General features: G+C 39.9%; 2 protein-coding genes across 2 annotated transcripts in view; one reads left to right on the top strand and one right to left on the bottom strand.

Annotated features, from left to right (window-relative positions):
* Positions 1 to 4,372, top strand: part of LOC107684218 (cyclin-T2-like) — a 13,724-nt gene extending 9,352 nt beyond the window's left edge. The window contains 4 exon segments of the mRNA XM_016480465.1: positions 1,437 to 1,600; positions 1,693 to 1,763; positions 1,854 to 2,982; positions 2,985 to 4,372. Coding sequence (XP_016335951.1) covers positions 1,437 to 1,600; positions 1,693 to 1,763; positions 1,854 to 2,982; positions 2,985 to 3,172 — 1,552 coding nt within the window. The 3' untranslated portion in view covers positions 3,173 to 4,372.
* On the bottom strand, positions 3,453 to 17,995 carry LOC107684057 (mitogen-activated protein kinase kinase kinase 19-like). Its single transcript, XM_016480245.1, has 13 exons — positions 17,787 to 17,995; positions 15,693 to 15,884; positions 15,321 to 15,475; positions 14,378 to 14,490; positions 13,867 to 13,883; positions 13,369 to 13,423; positions 12,613 to 12,694; positions 11,962 to 12,170; positions 10,029 to 10,072; positions 8,076 to 9,935; positions 5,890 to 5,991; positions 5,049 to 5,749; positions 3,453 to 4,656 (listed from the first exon to the last, which is right to left on the bottom strand). Exons 1-13 carry the CDS (start codon positions 17,955 to 17,957, stop codon positions 4,566 to 4,568), a joined length of 3,792 nt encoding a protein of 1,263 aa, XP_016335731.1. The 5' UTR covers positions 17,958 to 17,995; the 3' UTR covers positions 3,453 to 4,565.
* Positions 17,996 to 19,301: the final 1,306 nt, after the last annotated feature.

Here is a 19,301-nt window from a genome sequence, read left to right as displayed (position 1 = left end):
GTGACATATTCAGCAGCACGTATTTATAGGCTGATGTCCCTTTAAATCCGACTGCACGGATTCAGTATAATGATACACATCCGATTTCTTTCTCAGCTGTTTACATTAATTTAAAACATAACCGACTGCGTTTACGAGAATGATCGTCGAGACGGGTACTATTGACATAATTCTGTGTGTATGTGTCTGTTCAAACATGAGGAGGAGATGCGAAAGACGAATCAGCTCGGTCTGAAACGCGTCTCTGTGTGTGCGCACGCTTTGCACGTGTGCATTTGCAACGTTTTAATTTAAGTAGCCTGTTATTAAAATGATTCAGATATCGCACGCCCTTGCGATATTTACATTTGCGATATATCGTTCAGCCCTACTACAAACAATACAAAACTATAATGCTATTTGAAACAGAAAAGATTTATTAATTGTTTACCTGGGTCTTCAGTCTTTGATTAGCTCACCTCACCTCTTATCTGACAAGTATAATTGATTAGTTCATCTCTCGAGTCTTTCGAATCGTTCGTTCTTTTGTCACGTGAAGTGACAGCATTGGTTAGAGAAATTAGTTAATTTACAAGCTTCCTTACAATCAGGTGCATAGTTATTATTATTATTAGTAGTAGTATTAGTATTATCATCATTATTATAATTATTATTTACTCTTACAGTTACGTGATGCGTTTCTGGTCTCAAATTGTAGCATTTTACTTCTTACAGTTTATAAATGTCATGATGGTTCTTTTCCATAACACTGAATGTTGAAACAGGTTATAAACAGTTGGTTATTATTATTAAGTCTCTTTCCGGCTCTGCATAGGTTAAGCTTATGGGTCTGTCACGTGATGAACGAACGACTCGGAAAAACCCAAAGACTCGAGAGATGAACTAATCAATTCTCTTTCCGGCTCAGACTGCATAGGTTAAACTTATGGGGCTGTCACGTGATGAACGAACGACTCGAAAAACCTGAAGACTTGAAACAGGTGAACTACTTGTATAATTCCAGTACAGAACCTATAGGATGTTGCGCATGCGCGACTGAAAGAATCACTCCCAGAGACGACTTGTTCTTCCCGAGTCACATTAAAGATTCGTTCAAAATGAACGAATCGTTCAAGAACGACCCATCACTACTGCGCTTATGGACACTACTTTAATATGCATTGTTCAGAGGCAAGATGATAAGAAAATACCACGTAAACTTTTCTAAAGATAGTAAGTTCCCCTCAGAGATACATTCATGTAAACTCCTACTCCAGTTGTATCGCGATTTGTTTGGCATTTCAACTGATTTGAATCATCACATATTTGAATCGATTTTCAACCGGCTCGCAGTTAATCGTTACATCCCTACTGCCTTCTATCTGCTCAGTGACTGATTGTTTTGTGCTCTTTCTTTGTTGTCTTTTTTCTTCCTCCATAACGTGCTGCTCTTGCAGTCTGCACCTCACCACCTTCTGCTTGCAGTACAAGCCCACAGTCATTGCCTGCGTCTGCATTCACCTGGCCTGCAAGTGGTCCAACTGGGAGATCCCTGTTTCCACCGATGGAAAGCACTGGTGGGAGTATGTGGACAGCTCAGTTACACTTGAACTTCTTGATGGTAAATGGACATTCCCGTAAATTACAGTGTAAGGCTCATTTTGCACTATTTGCTGTCACCCATGATTTATATTCATTAAAATTTTGTTGTAGAACTGACCCATGAGTTTCTGCAAATATTAGAGAAGACACCCAGCAGGTTGAAGAGGATTCGTAACTGGAGGGTAAGTGATTAGAATAGATAAGTCATGCATTTGGTGTCTTTAAATTGGTTAATTTGGATAACACATAGTTGTTGTTGTGTTTATTTCTAGGCTACACAAGCTGCTAAGAAGCCCAAATCAGATGGTCAGGCCTCAGACAGTAGCTCTTTAGTGGGACCTTCATTAACCCAGGACATGTCCTTGATGGATGCCCTTCCCGGGGTTTCTACAAATACAGCATTCTCCAAAGCCTCAACATCTTTCCCAGTGACCCTGCCAAGCAACTCAAGCAGCAGTCTTTCTCTTGATTCCATTGCCAACATGCAGGGAACCTCATACACTTACACCGCCCCCAGTGACTGGCCTCAGGACCAGGTGCGCTCAGACCAGTATTCTGTCAAACAGCTTCCCCCACACAGTTCTATGCATCCACACCGGCCTGACAAAAGCGCAGAGTATAACCCTGCCAAACACGAACACAAGGCCAGCGGTGGGGCGAAGCACCAGGCCACGGCCTATCCTCCACCTGCAGCACCCACACAGAAAATGTCTCTGGACAAGTACAGGGAGAAACACGCTGCTGAGCTGGCTGTGCAGAAACGCAGGCAAGAGCAGCAGAACGTGGAGACGGAGGTCTGTGGTGCTCAGACAGATCACCACAAGCACCTGCCCCAACTGTCTCACGTGCTGCAGGGAGCAGGAGCCACCACTGCCTCACCCCTGAAGATGAAGCTGCCTGTCCCTGGGCAGGACAAACGCGAGAAAGGGAGCTCTTTAAAACTGCGTCTTCCGGTCCCCCCCCAGAGCGAGAAGGGGGGATCAAGTAAGGAGGAGCTAAAAATGAAAATAAAGGTCTCCTCTGAGCGGCACAGCTCCTCAGACGAGGGTGCTGCAAAGAGCAAACATTCCAGCCCGCTTGTGAGCAAGGAGAAACACAGAGACCACTCAGCCCATCGTCACCATCACAAACACGGCCACTCACACACGCACACGCATAGCGGCAATGGCAGGAGCAGCCTTGAGGCACCCGCATCTGCTTCGGCCCTTCGGAGCCCAGTAGGTTCCGGTGGCGATGGCACAAGCTCAGCTTCCAGTTCCTCACGCAAGAGGGTGAACCCTGAAGCCAGCCACAATCACCACTCCAAAAAGAACAAAAGCTCCAAAGGCGGTGCAGGTAGTTCCTCTCATTGTTCCTCTGTTCAGCAGTGTGTGTCATCTCACAGCTCTGTTCTTAACCTTCCCTTCCCCCTCCCCCTGTCACATACCAGGTGGGCTACGGACATCTCAGCACCCTAGTGAAACTGGACAGGAAACCAGTGGAGAGCCATGGCCCTGAGGGTGCCGGCCTAGCTAATGGCCAACACACAGACTACAAAGACACTTTTGACACGCTTGAGTCGCTGTTAAGTGCCCAAGGAATGGACTCTTGAACTGATAGGAAAGAGGATAAAATATAAAAGAAAATCAAGCATAGATTTCATTATTAGGAAGAGGAAAAAAACAGGAATGTGAAGAGTAAGAGAAAGAAAATAAAAATGCTTCCCGATCTTCTGGCAGTTCGGTTCAGTCTCTGTATAACTGCTGCTTCCCTCAGTATTCCCTCACGAGCAGTCTATATGAATGCGTGAGCCAGTATATGAATGTCAGGGCCATTATAGTAAAAAAAAAAAAACTTTTCATGATAAAAGCGTAATGAGTGAAAAGCACCCTCTAAAATGACTGACGCTCCTCTCATTTGTTAAACAAAGTTAGTAGAAGGAATGCAGAATCAAGATTTAAGTTCCATAGTTCCTTGAATGTTTCTTTGTTTCCTTTTCCCTCATCTGATACCATTTATGTGAGCTGCATGTTAATAATGAAAGGGATGAGATAGTTGTTTACTGATTGTGAACAAATATTTACATACATTCTCGTATGTTTTAAGCTGTACCATAACTTCTCAGGTTTGGAGCTGCTTGTAAAATATATATATATATATATATATAGGGGTGGTGGGGATTTTGTGACTCTGTGTTAGAATGTATCATATTGGCAATTCTAGCACAGCCTTCTAGTGATGTGCTCTAGAACTGGTGTTCCATGTTGCTATCAGGAGAGGGTGAACTAGCAGGCAATCCACACCCTGCCAATTACCTGGCATGTTGTCAGGGCCATGCAATTTGTACCTTTTTTGACATTCAAGATGACCTTAAGCTGGATGCCAAAGGCTGTGCCTCAATAAGTATAGTTCTATGAAGTTTACATAACCTTCGCTGTGAAGTGCATTTTATATATTTCTTGGTTTGAAGCAATAGCCTATTTTGTGCAACTCTTTAACAAATTACCAGAAACATACGTGGGTAAAAGGAGATTGAGTTCATTATCACAGTGCTGACCCAAAGAGATCTGGGATTTCATAGGCCCGTAACATTATTTCTGAATATGGATGAATGGTTTTGATTTTTTGATTTTGATTATTTTTAGTGTGAAGATATTGGTAAATGAGGCCAGCATTGTACAAATCATCATTTTACTTTGGATCGCTGAATTGCAGTTGGATAAGGCAAATGCAAACCCTGGCACTTTTTTTTTTGTCTTTTCCCAATTTTATTTAGATTTAATAATAAATTCCATGGTTTCCACTACCTTAACCTCAGTCTTTATGTGATCATTTATTGCGTTAAGAACTTATTGGCACATCTGTCAAATAACTATTTCCAGATCTTCACTGTGTTATTTTATAAATTAAATTTTTCTCCATGTTAAATTATGTTGCCTCACAATGTCAGTTTGCTTTGTATCATTGTTTTTAAAAGTCACTTTTTGATTTGGTGAATTAAGTTTTCAGTTCATTGGCCTATTGCAGGCTTGGCTGTGATGAGAGATGAATGGATGTCTTAACAGTTCCTCTGCTGAAGGTCGTTGCTTTGGATCTCTGTAAAGAGGAAAATTGTTCCACTGTTATATAACGAAGGATAATGTGTGGAGAACTTACACCATGTCTACACCGGATCCGAGCGGCGCAAAAAAAACCCCCACAGAACCCATTATAATCAGTGATGCTGTCTGCACTGGATGCAACACGACAAATCCCCGACAGTAAACTGATGCCTCGTTCTATTTATGATTAACTGACACCAAGTTCAAATGATTTTTAATGGTCGCTTTGTTGCGTCCAGTGTAGACAGACATTAGCTGTTGTGGTGCGACACGACAACTATCGCATCCGGTGTAGACACCGTGTTAGACTAATAATATACAACAAATTAAAAAATTAGCACAAAATATCCAGAGCAAACATTTCATTTCTGAGTAAAAGTCAATTACCTGGTTAGGCAAGCCTTGACAAAGCTCTTTGCATGTGTAGAGAAGTCATCAGTCAGAGATGGCATTAAGCCCTTTTGAGCCCCAATGTAAAAGAGGGCTGCCATCTTGTTCATGTGAGCAAGGGGTGGCTTTCCTGTGGCCATTTCATACACAGTGCAGCCAATGCTCCAGATGTCTGATTTTCGTCCATGACCTGTCTCACTTATCACCTCTGGTGCCATCCAGTATGGGGTACCATGCACAGACTTCAGAAGGTCACTCTTACTTCCGGTTGAAGTCTGAAGACAGCTAAGACGGCGAGCACAACCAAAGTCGATTAGCTTGACCACTCCGTTGGGCATAAGCATAATGTTGTTCCCCTTCAGATCTCTATGGATGACCCTGTTAGCGTGAAGATAGGCAACACCTTCCAGAATTTGTCGAGTGTATAGAACAAAGACCTTCTCTGGCAAGGGTCCAAACCGGCTCAATATGTTTGAGATGGAGCCCCCTGGAACATACTCCATGAAGATGCTTACAGTATTCTCACAGAGAGCTGTGCCCAAGAAACCAACAATGTTAGTGTGATGAAGGGTCTTAAGAAGATCCACTTCTCTCTCCAGGCGTTCATACTCTTTTTCTGCCATCTCTGAAGTTGAAGCATCAAGTGCCACTTGTTTTACTGCAATCAGCTGACCTTGACTGGTTAGCCCACAATACACCTATGAATAGTAATATAAAATAAAATGTGAAACAATACAAGCTCTACATTTGATTATACTTGGAGAACTTTTTGCAAATCATGATTGTTTACGTTAAAGATGAGAAGGGTGCTTTAAAATGATTGCATTTAAATGCTTACTGTTCCGTAAGCTCCTTTACCCAGAACCTCTCCTTTTGTCCATGTGATGGCATCATCTGAGCAAGATCCATTAATGTAATGCAGTTCACCTGAGAATGAACCCTGATGGACAACAGAAACTCAATGTAACGGCCCATAAAATAGCGCAGGGGTAGCCAACTCTGCTCCTGGAGAGCTATCATCCTGCAGATTTCAGCTCCAACCCAGTCAAACACATCTAAACCAGCTAATCAAGGTTTTCAGGGTTATTTTTACCATTATTACTTTGTAAATTACAGGTAGCAGGGCCCCAGACAAAAAAAAATTGAGTAAGGAGCCATTGGCTACTATAAGCAAAAAACGTAGGCGCCAAATACATTTTTTAGGTGCCACAGAATAAACGTGTTTTATTTATTTATTTTATTATTATTATTGTTTATTTATTGTTTTTACATTTAACATTTTAATCATACTGTCGTGTTTATGTCTCATCTTTTCTTGACTTTATCAGCATTTTAATCCATCTTGTAGATGACCTGGGAACTAAGGTTCACTTAAAGTGGGAACTAAATGTCTTTTCCAACTTGAAATATACAGTCACAAAGAATTGTTCATTACACAGAATCTGTACCAATATCATGGACCATAAGCATCACTTGGCCACTGAGTGTACAGGTGCATCTCAATAAATTAGAATGTCGTGGAAAAGTTCATTTATTTCAGTAATTCAACTCAAATTGTGAAACTCGTGTATTAAATAAATTCAATGCACACAGACTGAAGTAGTTTAAGTCTTTGGTATTGAATTTATTTAATACACGAGTTTCACAATTTGAGTTGAATTACTGAAATAAATGAATTTTTCCACGACATTCTAATTTATTGAGATGCACCTGTAGTTTGGGCTCCTCCTACATGCATCCTATAAATGTTGTCATATGTCACAGTCTTTCACACATTCAGTCTGTTTTTCTTCATTAGTAAAATGCAATTTTATAGGAGTTGGATCATGTAGGCAACAGGTTAAGTACAAATATTAATAACGAATATAAATGCAATAGCGCAAAAATATAGCAAAATGCTCCTCTTTAGTTATTTTTCTAGCTGACTAATGTAGTTTGGGCTCCTCCTACATGCATCCTATAAATGTTGTCATATGTCACAGTCTTTCACACATTCAGTCTGTTTTTCTTCATTAGTAAAATGCAATTTTATAGGAGGCGTTGAATCATGTAGGCAACAGGTTAAGTAAAAATATGAATATTCAATAGCGCAAAAAAATAGCAAAATGCTCCTCTTTAGTTATTTTTCTAGCTGACTAATGAGCTTATGGACACCAAATGGTTATTCTGAGGTAAATGTGTTATTACGTTGCAATGTTTATAAGTTTTACACGTTTTCCGCAGTTTGACACAGAAGGAGCGATTACATGAGACATTTCAGTAAGTTGTACTGTAGGCACTCGTATATAGCCTACCTTTTGATATTAATTCATGTTCATTATGTATTATAGTAGTAAGAGAATGGGTTCACTTGCCGCCTGAACTGAGGCGCTAAAGCGATTGCGCCTGCTGCATTAAAGAGCGCCAAAACCGTATTTGTTTGAATTTCGTTATTAATTTGGCATAATTTTAAAGCTGATACTTTGTTTATTAAAAAGTAACAAAGCACAAAGCTTTTTTTGCGATTACTGGACGGCAAGTGCGCTTCATAGTATGAAGTTCACGCATTAACAGAACACAGCATATAGACGTGTGCACGAAATAGACGCTGCTTTTCTGCACTTTCACTTCGCACGTCTCCGTCATTTCGATCTCTCTCGCGCTGTACAGCTGAGCTGCGTTTAGCTGGTGTGCGTCAGCGCTGCTGTGCTGCAGAGATGAGCACGGTTTCAAACTCTTTTTCCCACTAAAACTTTGATGCGCGTCGTCTCAGTTTAATACGTGAACATAACAAAAGATGTGATCGCAAAACAATCAGGAAAAAAAGGCATTACATGCAAATATATAGTCGCCAGTGGCGACTTCAGCGAAAACTTCACTCGCAAATTAATAGGCTATTTTTGGTAGCAAATGCGACCGTTTTAGTCGCAGTCTGGAGCCCTGGGTAGGTATGTTGAAGCAGAGTTGTAGTCTGAATTCTGCAGGAAAGTAGTTCTCTAGGAGCAGGGTTGGTTGATGTACAAGTGAAATATGTTAGAATGTTACCTTATTTAAAAAAATTCTAAATCTTGAAGGCACATTATTTTTGAACTCTGTACTATCTTCCTTTTCAGTCTTGAGTGTTTCAACATCTCTTCTCTCCAGTGAAATCAACTCCTCTGCCAAAAACCTCAGCAGGTCATCTGTGAGAGGTCCATCGCCAACCTCATCTAGAAAGCTGTGGTACACAGGTGAGACTGTTCCGTCACTTGTCCAGGTATTGATAAGAGGCTGCGATGGCAATTTGGTTTCATTTGATATTTCAGGTTCACTTTTGTCACCTGCATCAATTGGAGTTTGTTCTTGATATATTATTTCCTTTATGAGACTTGTTTTGGATACAGTGTTGGAAAGTACTTCCCCAATCACTGATAGTATGGAAGTACGTTGTCTCTCTGCGCTTGATAATTCCCTTCCATCTCCCTCGATGTGCATTTCAGATTTATTTTGCTGGACTGCTCCACAAGCAGAAGTTACAAGGACATGGCATTTATTCTCTGAAGAAGGTGGGTTTTTCTTTATCCCTTTGGTAACATTAGCCCTCCGCTTGAGTTGCCTGCATTTAGCTCGACTGGATCTCTCTGATTGAACTTGTTTCCTTCGGTTAACCTCCACTGTTTTTTGGCCCTTCAGTTTTCCATTGGTTTGTCTTTTAACTTGAAGTGCTGTATGGACCTGTCTGGTTCTCTCTGCAGAACTGTCTACTCTAAGATTTTCATAAACCGGAGTTGCAAACATTTCGTAGATTGCTGGACCTTCATCTCCCTGACTGATCTTCAGAAACATGTCGTTGTAAGTGACATAATCCACGGCAGACCTTGTTCGCTGTACTGGTCCTGTTACTGGCTTTTTGGATGCTTTTGCACTTCTTAGATCTCTGTGAAGTTGGTTTTGGCTCTTACTGCTTACTTTCTTGTCATCACTCAACTTCATGTGTTGAAAAGGTTCAGAGACCCCCCTTGCTGTTGGGGCTTCATGTGCAGTTTTTTTACAAGGTGCTCTTGGCAAATATTTGTTGTTAGACTCTCCTGCAATAACTAGGCTGGTGGGTTTACTTTCTCTGAGTTGCACCATTGAGTGAATTGGTGAATTTATCCTCTTCCTTGTGGTTTTAACAGTACTTTGTTTTCTGTGTGCCAGAACATTGAATGACTGATTTGTCTGAATAGATGTTTTGCCTTTACTGTCATTTATTTTGATCATCTTAACTGGTTTGTTCTTTTCATGTGAAGTTTGTTCTATTACATCAGTATCCACAGTGGCGAGGTGCTTCTCACCTGCAATAAAACAGGTTCCTCTGTCTATAGGTTGTGTTTGTCTGATTATGCTTTGGGGTTCTTCAGAGACAGAGCAGCAGTCCATAGTTGGGGACTTACTCAGAAATTCTGAGTTTTCAGTTGTTTTAGTAGACTTGCATCTTATTTCATCCTCGACTTCCCTGACAGTCAATGATTTGATAGATGTATAGCCTTCCTTGTTGTCTGAAGTTATATCTTTTCTAGTATTGTGTATTACTGAACTGACAAAGTCCTGAAAATCCAAATAGGTCCCCAGTTCCAGATTCAGTGACTTATCTAAGCCTACATGAATCTTGTGTGTATCTTGAGGCACCGTCTCATCCTCTTCTTGGCTACTACTGCTGCAGGAGTTGCTCTCTTCACTGCCTGCTCTGGTGCCTCTGGATCTTCTGGAAGACGGCCTGGAGATCCTTTCCAGTCTTTTCCTGGACTGTGATGAGATGGGCAAGATGCTACTTTGTTTTAAGAGCAGTGGGTGCTCAAGACTTGAACGTGCAGAGCCATTCCTGTATATATTGTCCAGCGGAGCAAGATGTTTAGGTGACTTTGAACATAGAGTAGGTAGTGTCTGAAATCACAGCACAACATTCAAAGTGGTATTAAAGGCATGAGTTTTTGCATTTGTTGAAATTCGTTTAAAAAAAAAAAAGAAATACCTCACCTTTTGTCTGCTATCGTCATCCCCTGTGTGAACACCTCCAAGTCCTGTAGTTAATTGAAAACTTTTATAATATGCCTTACTTTCATGTGACAACCTTCTCAACAATGCTTTTCATTCATTACAATCAAAGTTGCACACAGACACTAAAATTTAAAAGTAGAGTTACTTCCAGCTACCTTAACTAAGCGAATGTGTCCTCACCTTTGGTGACACAGCAACCACAAGGTAGGCAACATATGTTTGTTTGAAAACTACCCCTTGAGCATCCTGTAATCCTCTCCTTAATGGATTTTACAAAGTATTAGTGAAGGTCTCTTCTAATGCATGGTCTTCTGATGACAAAATACCCTAAGTTCCTGCACTCATTCTTCTCAGACACAGCTGATCAGGTGAGGAGACAGCTGTGGAAGCTCTCCACAGGCAAGTTTCTGGGGTAAATGTAGCTCTGTCAGGATTATGTTCACTAAGATGGTGAGTTCTTCACTCTCTTTTAATCCATTCTGTTTTTCTAGCTGTAATGCAAGCTCCTGGCAATACGAGTAGATGTTTCCTTGATCACAGACTAACCTAATAACAGACTCTAAATAACAAAAATGATCAACACTGGCACTACTTCCCTTCTTGCTTCTTATGCAACAGTGATTGTGGCTGTGAATCCACAAACACTTTTGTACATCCTCGCACACCCAGTCTGGATAGCATGCAGCTTTACTAAAGGCTAGTTCACACTGCACCGGCAGATGCAGAACCAGCGACGAAAAACATCAGATTACAGTACAGCTAGGGGCGGACTTAACCAATAAGCGAGGTAAGCGGCCCCTTAGGGCCCCGGGTAATCAGGGGGCCCCATCTGATATTGCAGAAACCTATTTGCAGCGTTGAACAATAGCCAATCACAGACATATCTGTTAATTTCTTGAACGCAATGACAAGAAGTGTTTAAGTTAGAATCCACTCACCGCTCAAAATGCAGAGTTTGCTGAGTTCTGCAAGCTCGGGAATCCTTTGTGCAGATTCATTGTGCAGTGTAGAGTACTTATTAACGGAACGCCGTGAGATCGCGATGAACTGAAGTGAGTGACAGCTTTTAGTGAACAGAGATATTCACCTCAGTAAAGAAAGTATTGTTTCAAGTCATAATTTTATTTGTCTTGATGTTTCAAAATGTCCTTGGCACACCGGCGCAAACTCGTAGCCTATAAAATGCACGGATAAATGCACTCGTATAAATGCACAAATGCGATGACTGGAGATTTTTTGCATAATAATAGATTACATTTTCGATTTGTTTCTCGGCAAACCCTACCGTATGCCTTCAGAACACTTTGACTATGGAATGAGTTGCATGGGATAATTTCATCTTTGTAAAAATATTGAGTTTACAATTTATTAATTGGACAAGTGCAAGCATTTTTTTTTATCTTCTTTTGTGATCCAAAAAAAAAGGTAGCCTAATATGGCTTTAGAACAGCATCAGGTTGACTGATTACTGGTTGTAAAGGGATAAATAAACTATGAGAGCGAGTGAGCAAAATAAGGGTTAGACCTAAAAGAGCACATAGTTATTGTGTTGGGGCCCCCAAATCACTAAGTCCGCCCCTGAGTACAGCTTAAGCATTCTGCGACCTGACAATTGCTGATTGAACATGTTCAGTCAGAGAAAGCAAATGGTGAACCCATAACAACACATCGATTGGACTAAACCTGACAATGTCTGTTGGCATTGTTAGCATCTATCGGTGCAATGTGAAATAGCCTTAACTAGTGGACCCAGTTACATTTTTGGCTTACTGTGTTTGCTTATTCACTGAAATCTGTCAAACCACATTACAGGAAATGCATGTATGTGCATATTTCTGTATGTATCTATTTATCAGTGTCATTTTTTAAATGCAAGCAAATTCTTTCGCAATAAACAACTGTCTATACTTACTATTATGAATGTTAGTCCGTGCTTGCAGCAGCACACTTGCATGAAGAAGAGGGTCCATTAGCATTGGTGCTGACTTACTGAGCTGAGTGACATGAGCAGCAGGAAGAACAGGTATTGAGGAAGAAGTCAAACTGAGTGATGGATGCAAGGACCTTATTTTGCCCCAGTCTTTTCTGTTGTTCCATAGGCTAGGCAAGGATGATGTCCGACTAAGTGAAAATAAATTTACATTAGCATGTTCACATTGTTCAAAGCATTTACAAATTAGCTATATCTTCTTTTGAAACATGCCGAATGTTTCTTAGCAGTAAGGGCAGAGTTAAATCTTCCTTAGACAAGTTCCCCTCTCTTTCTCTCTCTGGAGAATGGTACACCCTGGAACCGTAGTCTTATGCTGACAACGGCTTGATCCTGTAACTGTACTCCTCTATACAGTCTTTGTGTAGAAATGAGAGCCACTGAATGGACATGAGGTTTCATGCAGGCAAATTGTTTGTGAGGACCGTTTGTGCATTTTATGTTTACACAGCTGCTGTTGGTGGTGTTTAAGTGTGATTTGTTGACTTGTGATTGGCTCTCTTGTTTATCTGATTGCTAATTTAATTTGATGAAGAAGCGATGAATGGGTGTGTATGCTGTCAGCTGGCTAACCTGCTTCGCTTCCTCTCATCTCTGCCATCTTGTCTGATGTCTATCTTTGGCTCCATCCAACCCTCAACGCAAATCCTGTTATCTGCAGACACACAGCCAAATACACTCTGGGTAAAAAGAGTCATGTAAATTGCTATAAAAAAAAAAGTAATGTAATGACTATGAGTAATGACTACATAAAATTAAACTTTGTCAATTACATTTTAAAATAAAATAAATGAAAAAGAAAACAGCTGTTTTGATTTGTAAACTGTCTTTCAAAAACATTTTAAAAATCTTAAAGACCACAAATCATTGAACTGTGCATATATACACACACAACTTGTTAACTAAATATATATATACAAAATGTACCTTTCTTTCACAAAGTCAGTCCTCTCTAAATTAGCCCAAGCTTCAGTGAAACCAAATGTTTTACAGTTCCTGTGAGTCTTGCATAATCCTTATCTGTGAGTGTCAGAGGTTCTCTGTGGATGACTCTGTAGTCTGACTCATTTGAAACAGAGAAGCCCAAAAAGCAGAGTCAGACACACCCCTCCTATTGTCATGGATTCTCTGAGGGACGGTCTGAGACTACTCTTTGTGTGTGTGTGTGTGTGTGTTTGTTTGAGGGTGGTGGAAAAGGTTGCCAAAGCTTTTGAAAGCCCGGTGGACACAGAGAGTCACTGTCATTCTGGAATGATCCTCCAGGTGTACCTCTGACACTGTATTCTGTCTTCTAGGTTTAACAATGCACAAGTCTAGTTGTTGACTGACCTTGGTGGATATCTGCATGATTCTTTTGTGCCATGATAATCTCAGCTGAATCTTTCTGCAAAAAAATAAAGTTCAGTAAAGGAAAGATTATCAATGTCACAGCTGGTATGCAGCAAGAAACAAAAGCTGTGAGGTTGGCCGTCGCTTACAATAACCTTTCACAGAATCACACATGACTAATTCACCTGTTGACTACTGACCATCTGGAGGCCATCTATTCAATCAGATAACACCATCATTAGCCAGATGTGATGCATGTGACCAAGACGCAGCCAAATGAAATGCCATGAAGGGCTTAATCAAAACATTTCAGAGTAAATAAACTACATTTAATTGGCTTTACATTTACAATCCCGCTGAGCCTTATTTATTATTTGACTCCGTTCATGCCGTCATTATGTTTGTATGCTTTTGTTCACACAGTTCAAATGGATTTCTGCAAGAAACACTGTCAAGATTCATTGTATATAATGAGTAAGAAGTGGGAGAGCGCCTGACCTTCATCCCATCTGAATCTGGTGTGCAACAGCCATGTGTAGGAGAGCAGCTGGGGAGTACAGAAGGACTCGTTGGCCAATAAGATGCGTCCAGACACGTGAATATTGTTTCTCCAAAATACAATACAAATACTAAAATAAGTCATCACACTGAAAACATAAACAGGTTTCTAATGAATTGCACTACAAATAAATGAATGCTTTTTCTTATAAAACTGTTTAAACAGTGGTATAAAGTCTATAAACAGTGTTTTGAGAATTAAATGTTATAACTGGTATTGCTGGTACCACTGCATTCACATGCTTGACAAATAACTTCAATGAAAACATTGATTGGACTACATATAAAATATGATGATTACGTACAATGTAGATCTAGTCCATGATTTATGAAGATAAAATAATTTTTTATCCACCTTATTACATTTACTTATTACCACCTTATTACTGCACTTTCACAGAAAATAGCTTACTTCCACATTGCAAAATAAAGGGAATATATAGTGTTTTACCTGTTTGCATTGAAGAATCCATTATATGGAAGAGTTCTTCCTTCTTGGTGGTCTTGATCTGAGAGACGTACCACAGAGCAGTATGACCTCTTCCATCAAGGATCTTCATATCACTGGAAATCAGAGCAGGTGGATTCGTGACTGTTTTTAATGAGAGAGGTCGATCAAATCACCATTCATCTTAAATTCCGTTTTACTGTTCACAATTCTACATATTCCAAATACATTGCATTTCTATTTGTTGTTTATATTTTGCATTTCCATTGCAAATCCAAGAAGGGATTGACAAAATTAAGTTGAAATTTGTTTCCTTACACTGGAAAAGACATAAGTTCCTTCACCACTTCCACAGGTTGATATTCCCATGGCGTCTCAAATCCTTCAAACAGATCCACATCCCTTACAGCCAGCATCAGTGGGGTCAGTCCATCTCTGTTCTGTTTATTTAACTCCAACAAGTCTGCCTGGGCCTGTAACACACAAACAACATAAGCTTCATTTGTTGTAATTACTCCAGCCATTGCCTGAGGTGAGCGTAAAAATATCTCACTCTCACATGACAGCTGGCTAATACTGATCCATCAGAGAACTCACTATGGAGTCTAGCCTGCTTTGTGTGAACCTAAGGTTGATATCGCATTACTAACAGTCAAATGGCAAGTGGAAGTTGAAGTCTGAGCTGCTCACCAAGAGACGTACCACAGAGCAGTATGACCTCTTCCATCAAGGATCTTCATATCACTGGAAATCAGAGCAGGTGGATTCGTGACTGTTTTTAATGAGAGAGGTCGATCAAATCACCATTCATCTTAAATTCCGTTTTACTGTTCACAATTCTACATATTCCAAATACATTGCATTTCTATTTGTTGTTTATATTTTGCATTTCCATTGCAAATCCAAGAAGGGATTGACAAAATTAAGTTGAAATTTGTTTCCTTACACTGGAAAAGACATAAGTTCCTTCACCACTTCCACAGGTTGATATTCCCATGGCGTCTCAAATCCTTCAAACAGATCCACATCCCTTACAGCCAGCATCAGTGGGGTCAGTCCATCTCTGTTCTGTTTATTTAACTCCAACAAGTCTGCCTGGGCCTGTAACACACAAACAACATAAGCTTCATTTGTTGTAATTACTCCAGCCATTGCCTGAGGTGAGCGTAAAAATATCTCACTCTCACATGACAGCTGGCTAATACTGATCCATCAGAGAACTCACTATGGAGTCTAGCCTGCTTTGTGTGAACCTAAGGTTGATATTGCATTACTAACAGTAAAATGGCAAGTGGAAGTTGAAGTCTGAGCTGCTCACCATCAGGTCCTGTAGACAGCAGAGGTCTCCCCTCCAGGCTGCTAGTGAGAGCTGCTTCTGATGGGGTACGTCTCTGATCATAGCCGTCAACAGCTCCCCCTGGAGTGCTGGTTGACTAACATGAAGAGCTGTCTGATTGCTACTGTTACACAGTGTAGCATCGGCTCCTCTTTTCAGAAGGAAATGCATAACCTGTTTTCAAAATATGTTAAAAGCAATGTATCTGAATTATTAAAATGATAATGAACCAGGTAAATGATAGGCTTTAAGGTTTATCATATTTAAGCAAACAAACAAGTGAGAGTTCTGACATTACGATTTCAAGTGTGATATTGCTTTTATACAACAATTCAATAAACAAGTTAATACTGAGTAATCTACATTTTAGACAATAAAAAGAAAATGATGTTGCAGCTTCTGAGCGAGTGCTATTGAGCTGTGAATGAATCTGACGTTTAACTGATCAATTGAGTAAATGATTCAATGACTTAAAGGTGCAGTAGATCTTGGAAAATGCTAACTTTAGCCTGATAGCACTGAAAGCGAACATCCCACCCTCCCTGCAATTTCCGTCCAAAGCCACGCCCCCTGAACACATTTACGCTCACAGACCAGAATACCAGAGACAACATTACTACAATAAGCTACATCAGCGGTTCCCAATTCCAGCCCATGTTCCGAAATGAAGTAAACTTCAACGGATTTCCCCTGCTCAGTGAGGAGGGAGCAATGAACACTGTGTAGGGATCATATCGATCGGAACACAGTTCATGCACATAGCTCATTTCTAACGAGCTGGCGCGAGGACTGGATTAAACGCTGGGCTACATCATGTGTCATTCACCTGTGAGAAAACTGTAAAAGTACTACAATACCAGGAAAGAAGATCGGGTTGTTGATGTTTGTCTGGCATTCTCGCTCTGTCTGCACAGCGTGCGTGAATGAGCTGATGACGTATCCTGTCTGCGCGAACCGGGTGCGCAGAGGTATGCTAATACATACGTTGACAGGCAGGTAGGAAAGCATATTAAAACGCTCTGACCGAGCATTTTGATTGGACGAACATTTCTTGGCCCTACGCCTTCCACAGAATATATAAATACAGATAAATACATTTAGACCACTTAACTTAATGATTGCTATCAGGATGTGGAGACTTTCAACCAGCATAACAAATATTTTTTCTGAAGACAATCACCTATTGCACCTTTAATAAAATGCCCCCTATAACCTCATTCACTATTCCCTACATTACTCCACTATTATAGTCCACTGAATGAGTTATTACATTCAAAAAAAAACAAATTCAGACACTGAGTGTAACGGAAGTGCTACAGACATGGGAATTTCTTTGGTGGGGCACTCATCGTATTATGGAATTGAATGAGTGCACTTGATAGTGTCCACTATTGTTTGAGACACCACTACAAATGGCTGTCCCTCAAATTGTGCACTATATAATGAGGAATGATTTCGTACAGTGTTTAATTTCTTTGAATGAATCAGTTGAGTGGATGACTTGGCAAGGATGATGTCAGACTAAGTGAAAATTAATTTACACACATTCACATTGTTACACAAAGCATTTACAAATGAGCTATATCTTCTTTTTCTACATGCTGAATGTTTCTTAGCAGTAAGGGCAGTTAAATCTTCTTTAGACAAGTTCTCCTCTCTTTCTCTCTCTGGATAATGGTACACCCTGGAACCGTAGTATTATGCTGACACGTCACTAACTCATCAAAACAGTCACTTGTCGCCACCTAGTGGTTAAACAGTGTAACATGAAGGAAGATTCACTACAAAAGATTCCCTGTAGTACAGACGCACCCAAACGGAGAAAAACAAACAATTCAAAGCCGCCAGTGGACTGTATATTATTACTCTTAAAACTAACCGTTGTTTAATGCATAATGCAGCAATTCAATCAAGAAAACAGAAAGCATTAGAAAGTAGCTACTACAGTAAGTGAAACATTATGCCCATTATTGTAATGAATACATTAAACCCCTATTACACTACATTAGCTTTCCTACACAGAAGTCAGCTATAGTTTCCACTTTGTTTTGGTCGTATCACCCTTTTGTCTCATACCCTAGTAAGACCCGTTCTGCAGGCACTGATAAGAGGAGTGGAGCCCTGTGAATCATGAGGCAGGTCAATCTCTTCCCAGGCATAGACTCCCTGCTCCAGTCCCAGAGCCACAGCCTCAAGCTCGTCCTTCAACAGCTGCTCCACAAATCTGCTTCTTTCATGTTTACTCATGCTCCAGTGTTCTGGCAGATGCACAAACACAAACAATTAGCTGCCGTTCTGATGCACTAACTGTAATGAATGTCGTCTATTCACAGCATGCACAAGAACTGCTTTGTTGCCCCCGTGTGGTTGTGTTTATGATGAAGGCAATGCATAATCTCAGTACTGTTTAAAGTGCAAGGACATTTTATGTATTTTTAAAGATATTTTTATATCTTTAATAAATTGTAAATGTTTGCGTTTGGAGTTATTGATTAGCACATTTTTCCCCAAAGCAACTTCCTGTATAATTTACTAATAAATGTAATATTAGTAGATAGTAGAAATTAATAAATGACCATGCATTTATTGCATAAGAAAAACAAGCCCTTATAAACCAATAATCACTATTCATAACGCATAAGTCAGCATATAACTTACCAAGAAAAAATATTTGATGTTAAACAATAGTTATTAAATAAGGAAATGAAAAGTCTTTTCTTTTGCTTCAATTTAAACAAGCAAGACTCACCTGTGTAAGCAGTTTGTTACTTCTCTGGACTGAAATGTTTTGATTTAAATGAAGTTAAATTAGTTCATGTGTTTACGTCCTTGTCTTTTAAGGGTCAGTCCTTTGTCTTCATTGCGCATTTGCCTGAAGCAGCTTTGAGTTTACAGCCTGTTGCCAAGGAGACGCCGGCTTTGGCATGAAAACAATGAACTCACCATGAGACATTTGTTTTGGTTTCAAAGGGGACGTGTGCAGAAATGTACACATGAGCATTTGCATTTGGTTGTTATGATAATAAAATAATTATATTATAATAATTATATAATTGTAATTCTTTAGTTTTTTTATAGTGTTTGCCAGACACTTTTTTTTCTTTCTTTTTTTTTTTTTCTTTTTTTTTTACATTTTAGTGAACATAAGATACTAAAGGAATGGAAGAATTTTAAATACCTATTCTATTATGCCAATATGTTACACCTTCATCACAAACCTTATGTCCCAGTCAGCATATAAGGTGTCTCTTGTAGCCTCTTTGCACTTGTGTTGAGCAGAAGCTGTCCTGGGAGTCATTCTGTGGGAGATTCAGTTGCATTGATTGACCTTCACTTGGACCAGAGGCCTTCATAGGTAGAATTACACAGCAGTATTCTAAAGAATCACTGTAATGATCCACTTAATTTATCATGATCTAATTTAATCTTTGCTATACCTTTTACAGTACTTACTGGAACTCCATACAATTTTACAGTTGGCTGTAACACTTTAGATTTAACATTTTAGTTTAGACACTATAACAAAAAATACAAGACTTGAACAACCACGCAGAACCACACGACCTCTAGTGTTCACTGCGGATATACTGT

This window comes from Sinocyclocheilus anshuiensis, unplaced genomic scaffold (assembly GCF_001515605.1).
Source record: "Sinocyclocheilus anshuiensis isolate Anshui unplaced genomic scaffold, SAMN03320099.WGS_v1.1 scaffold277, whole genome shotgun sequence".
Taxonomy (NCBI): domain Eukaryota; kingdom Metazoa; phylum Chordata; class Actinopteri; order Cypriniformes; family Cyprinidae; genus Sinocyclocheilus; species Sinocyclocheilus anshuiensis.
Note: the sequence above shows the minus strand (reverse complement) of the source record. Positions and strands in the feature narration are given on the sequence as shown.

What these genes read in the sequence shown, in the direction of transcription:
- LOC107684057 (XM_016480245.1), bottom strand. Translation starts at nt 17,957, where the DNA reads ATGAGTAAACATGAAAGAAGCAGATTTGTGGAGCAGCTGTTGAAGGAC. An exon ending in GAACTTATGTCTTTTCCAGT is followed by an intron (nt 14,491 to 15,320) that starts GTAAGGAAACAA and finishes TCTGATTTCCAG; the next exon opens with TGATATGAAGATCCTTGATG. An exon ending in ATGACGATAGCAGACAAAAG is followed by an intron (nt 9,936 to 10,028) that starts GTGAGGTATTTC and finishes CTGTGATTTCAG; the next exon opens with ACACTACCTACTCTATGTTC.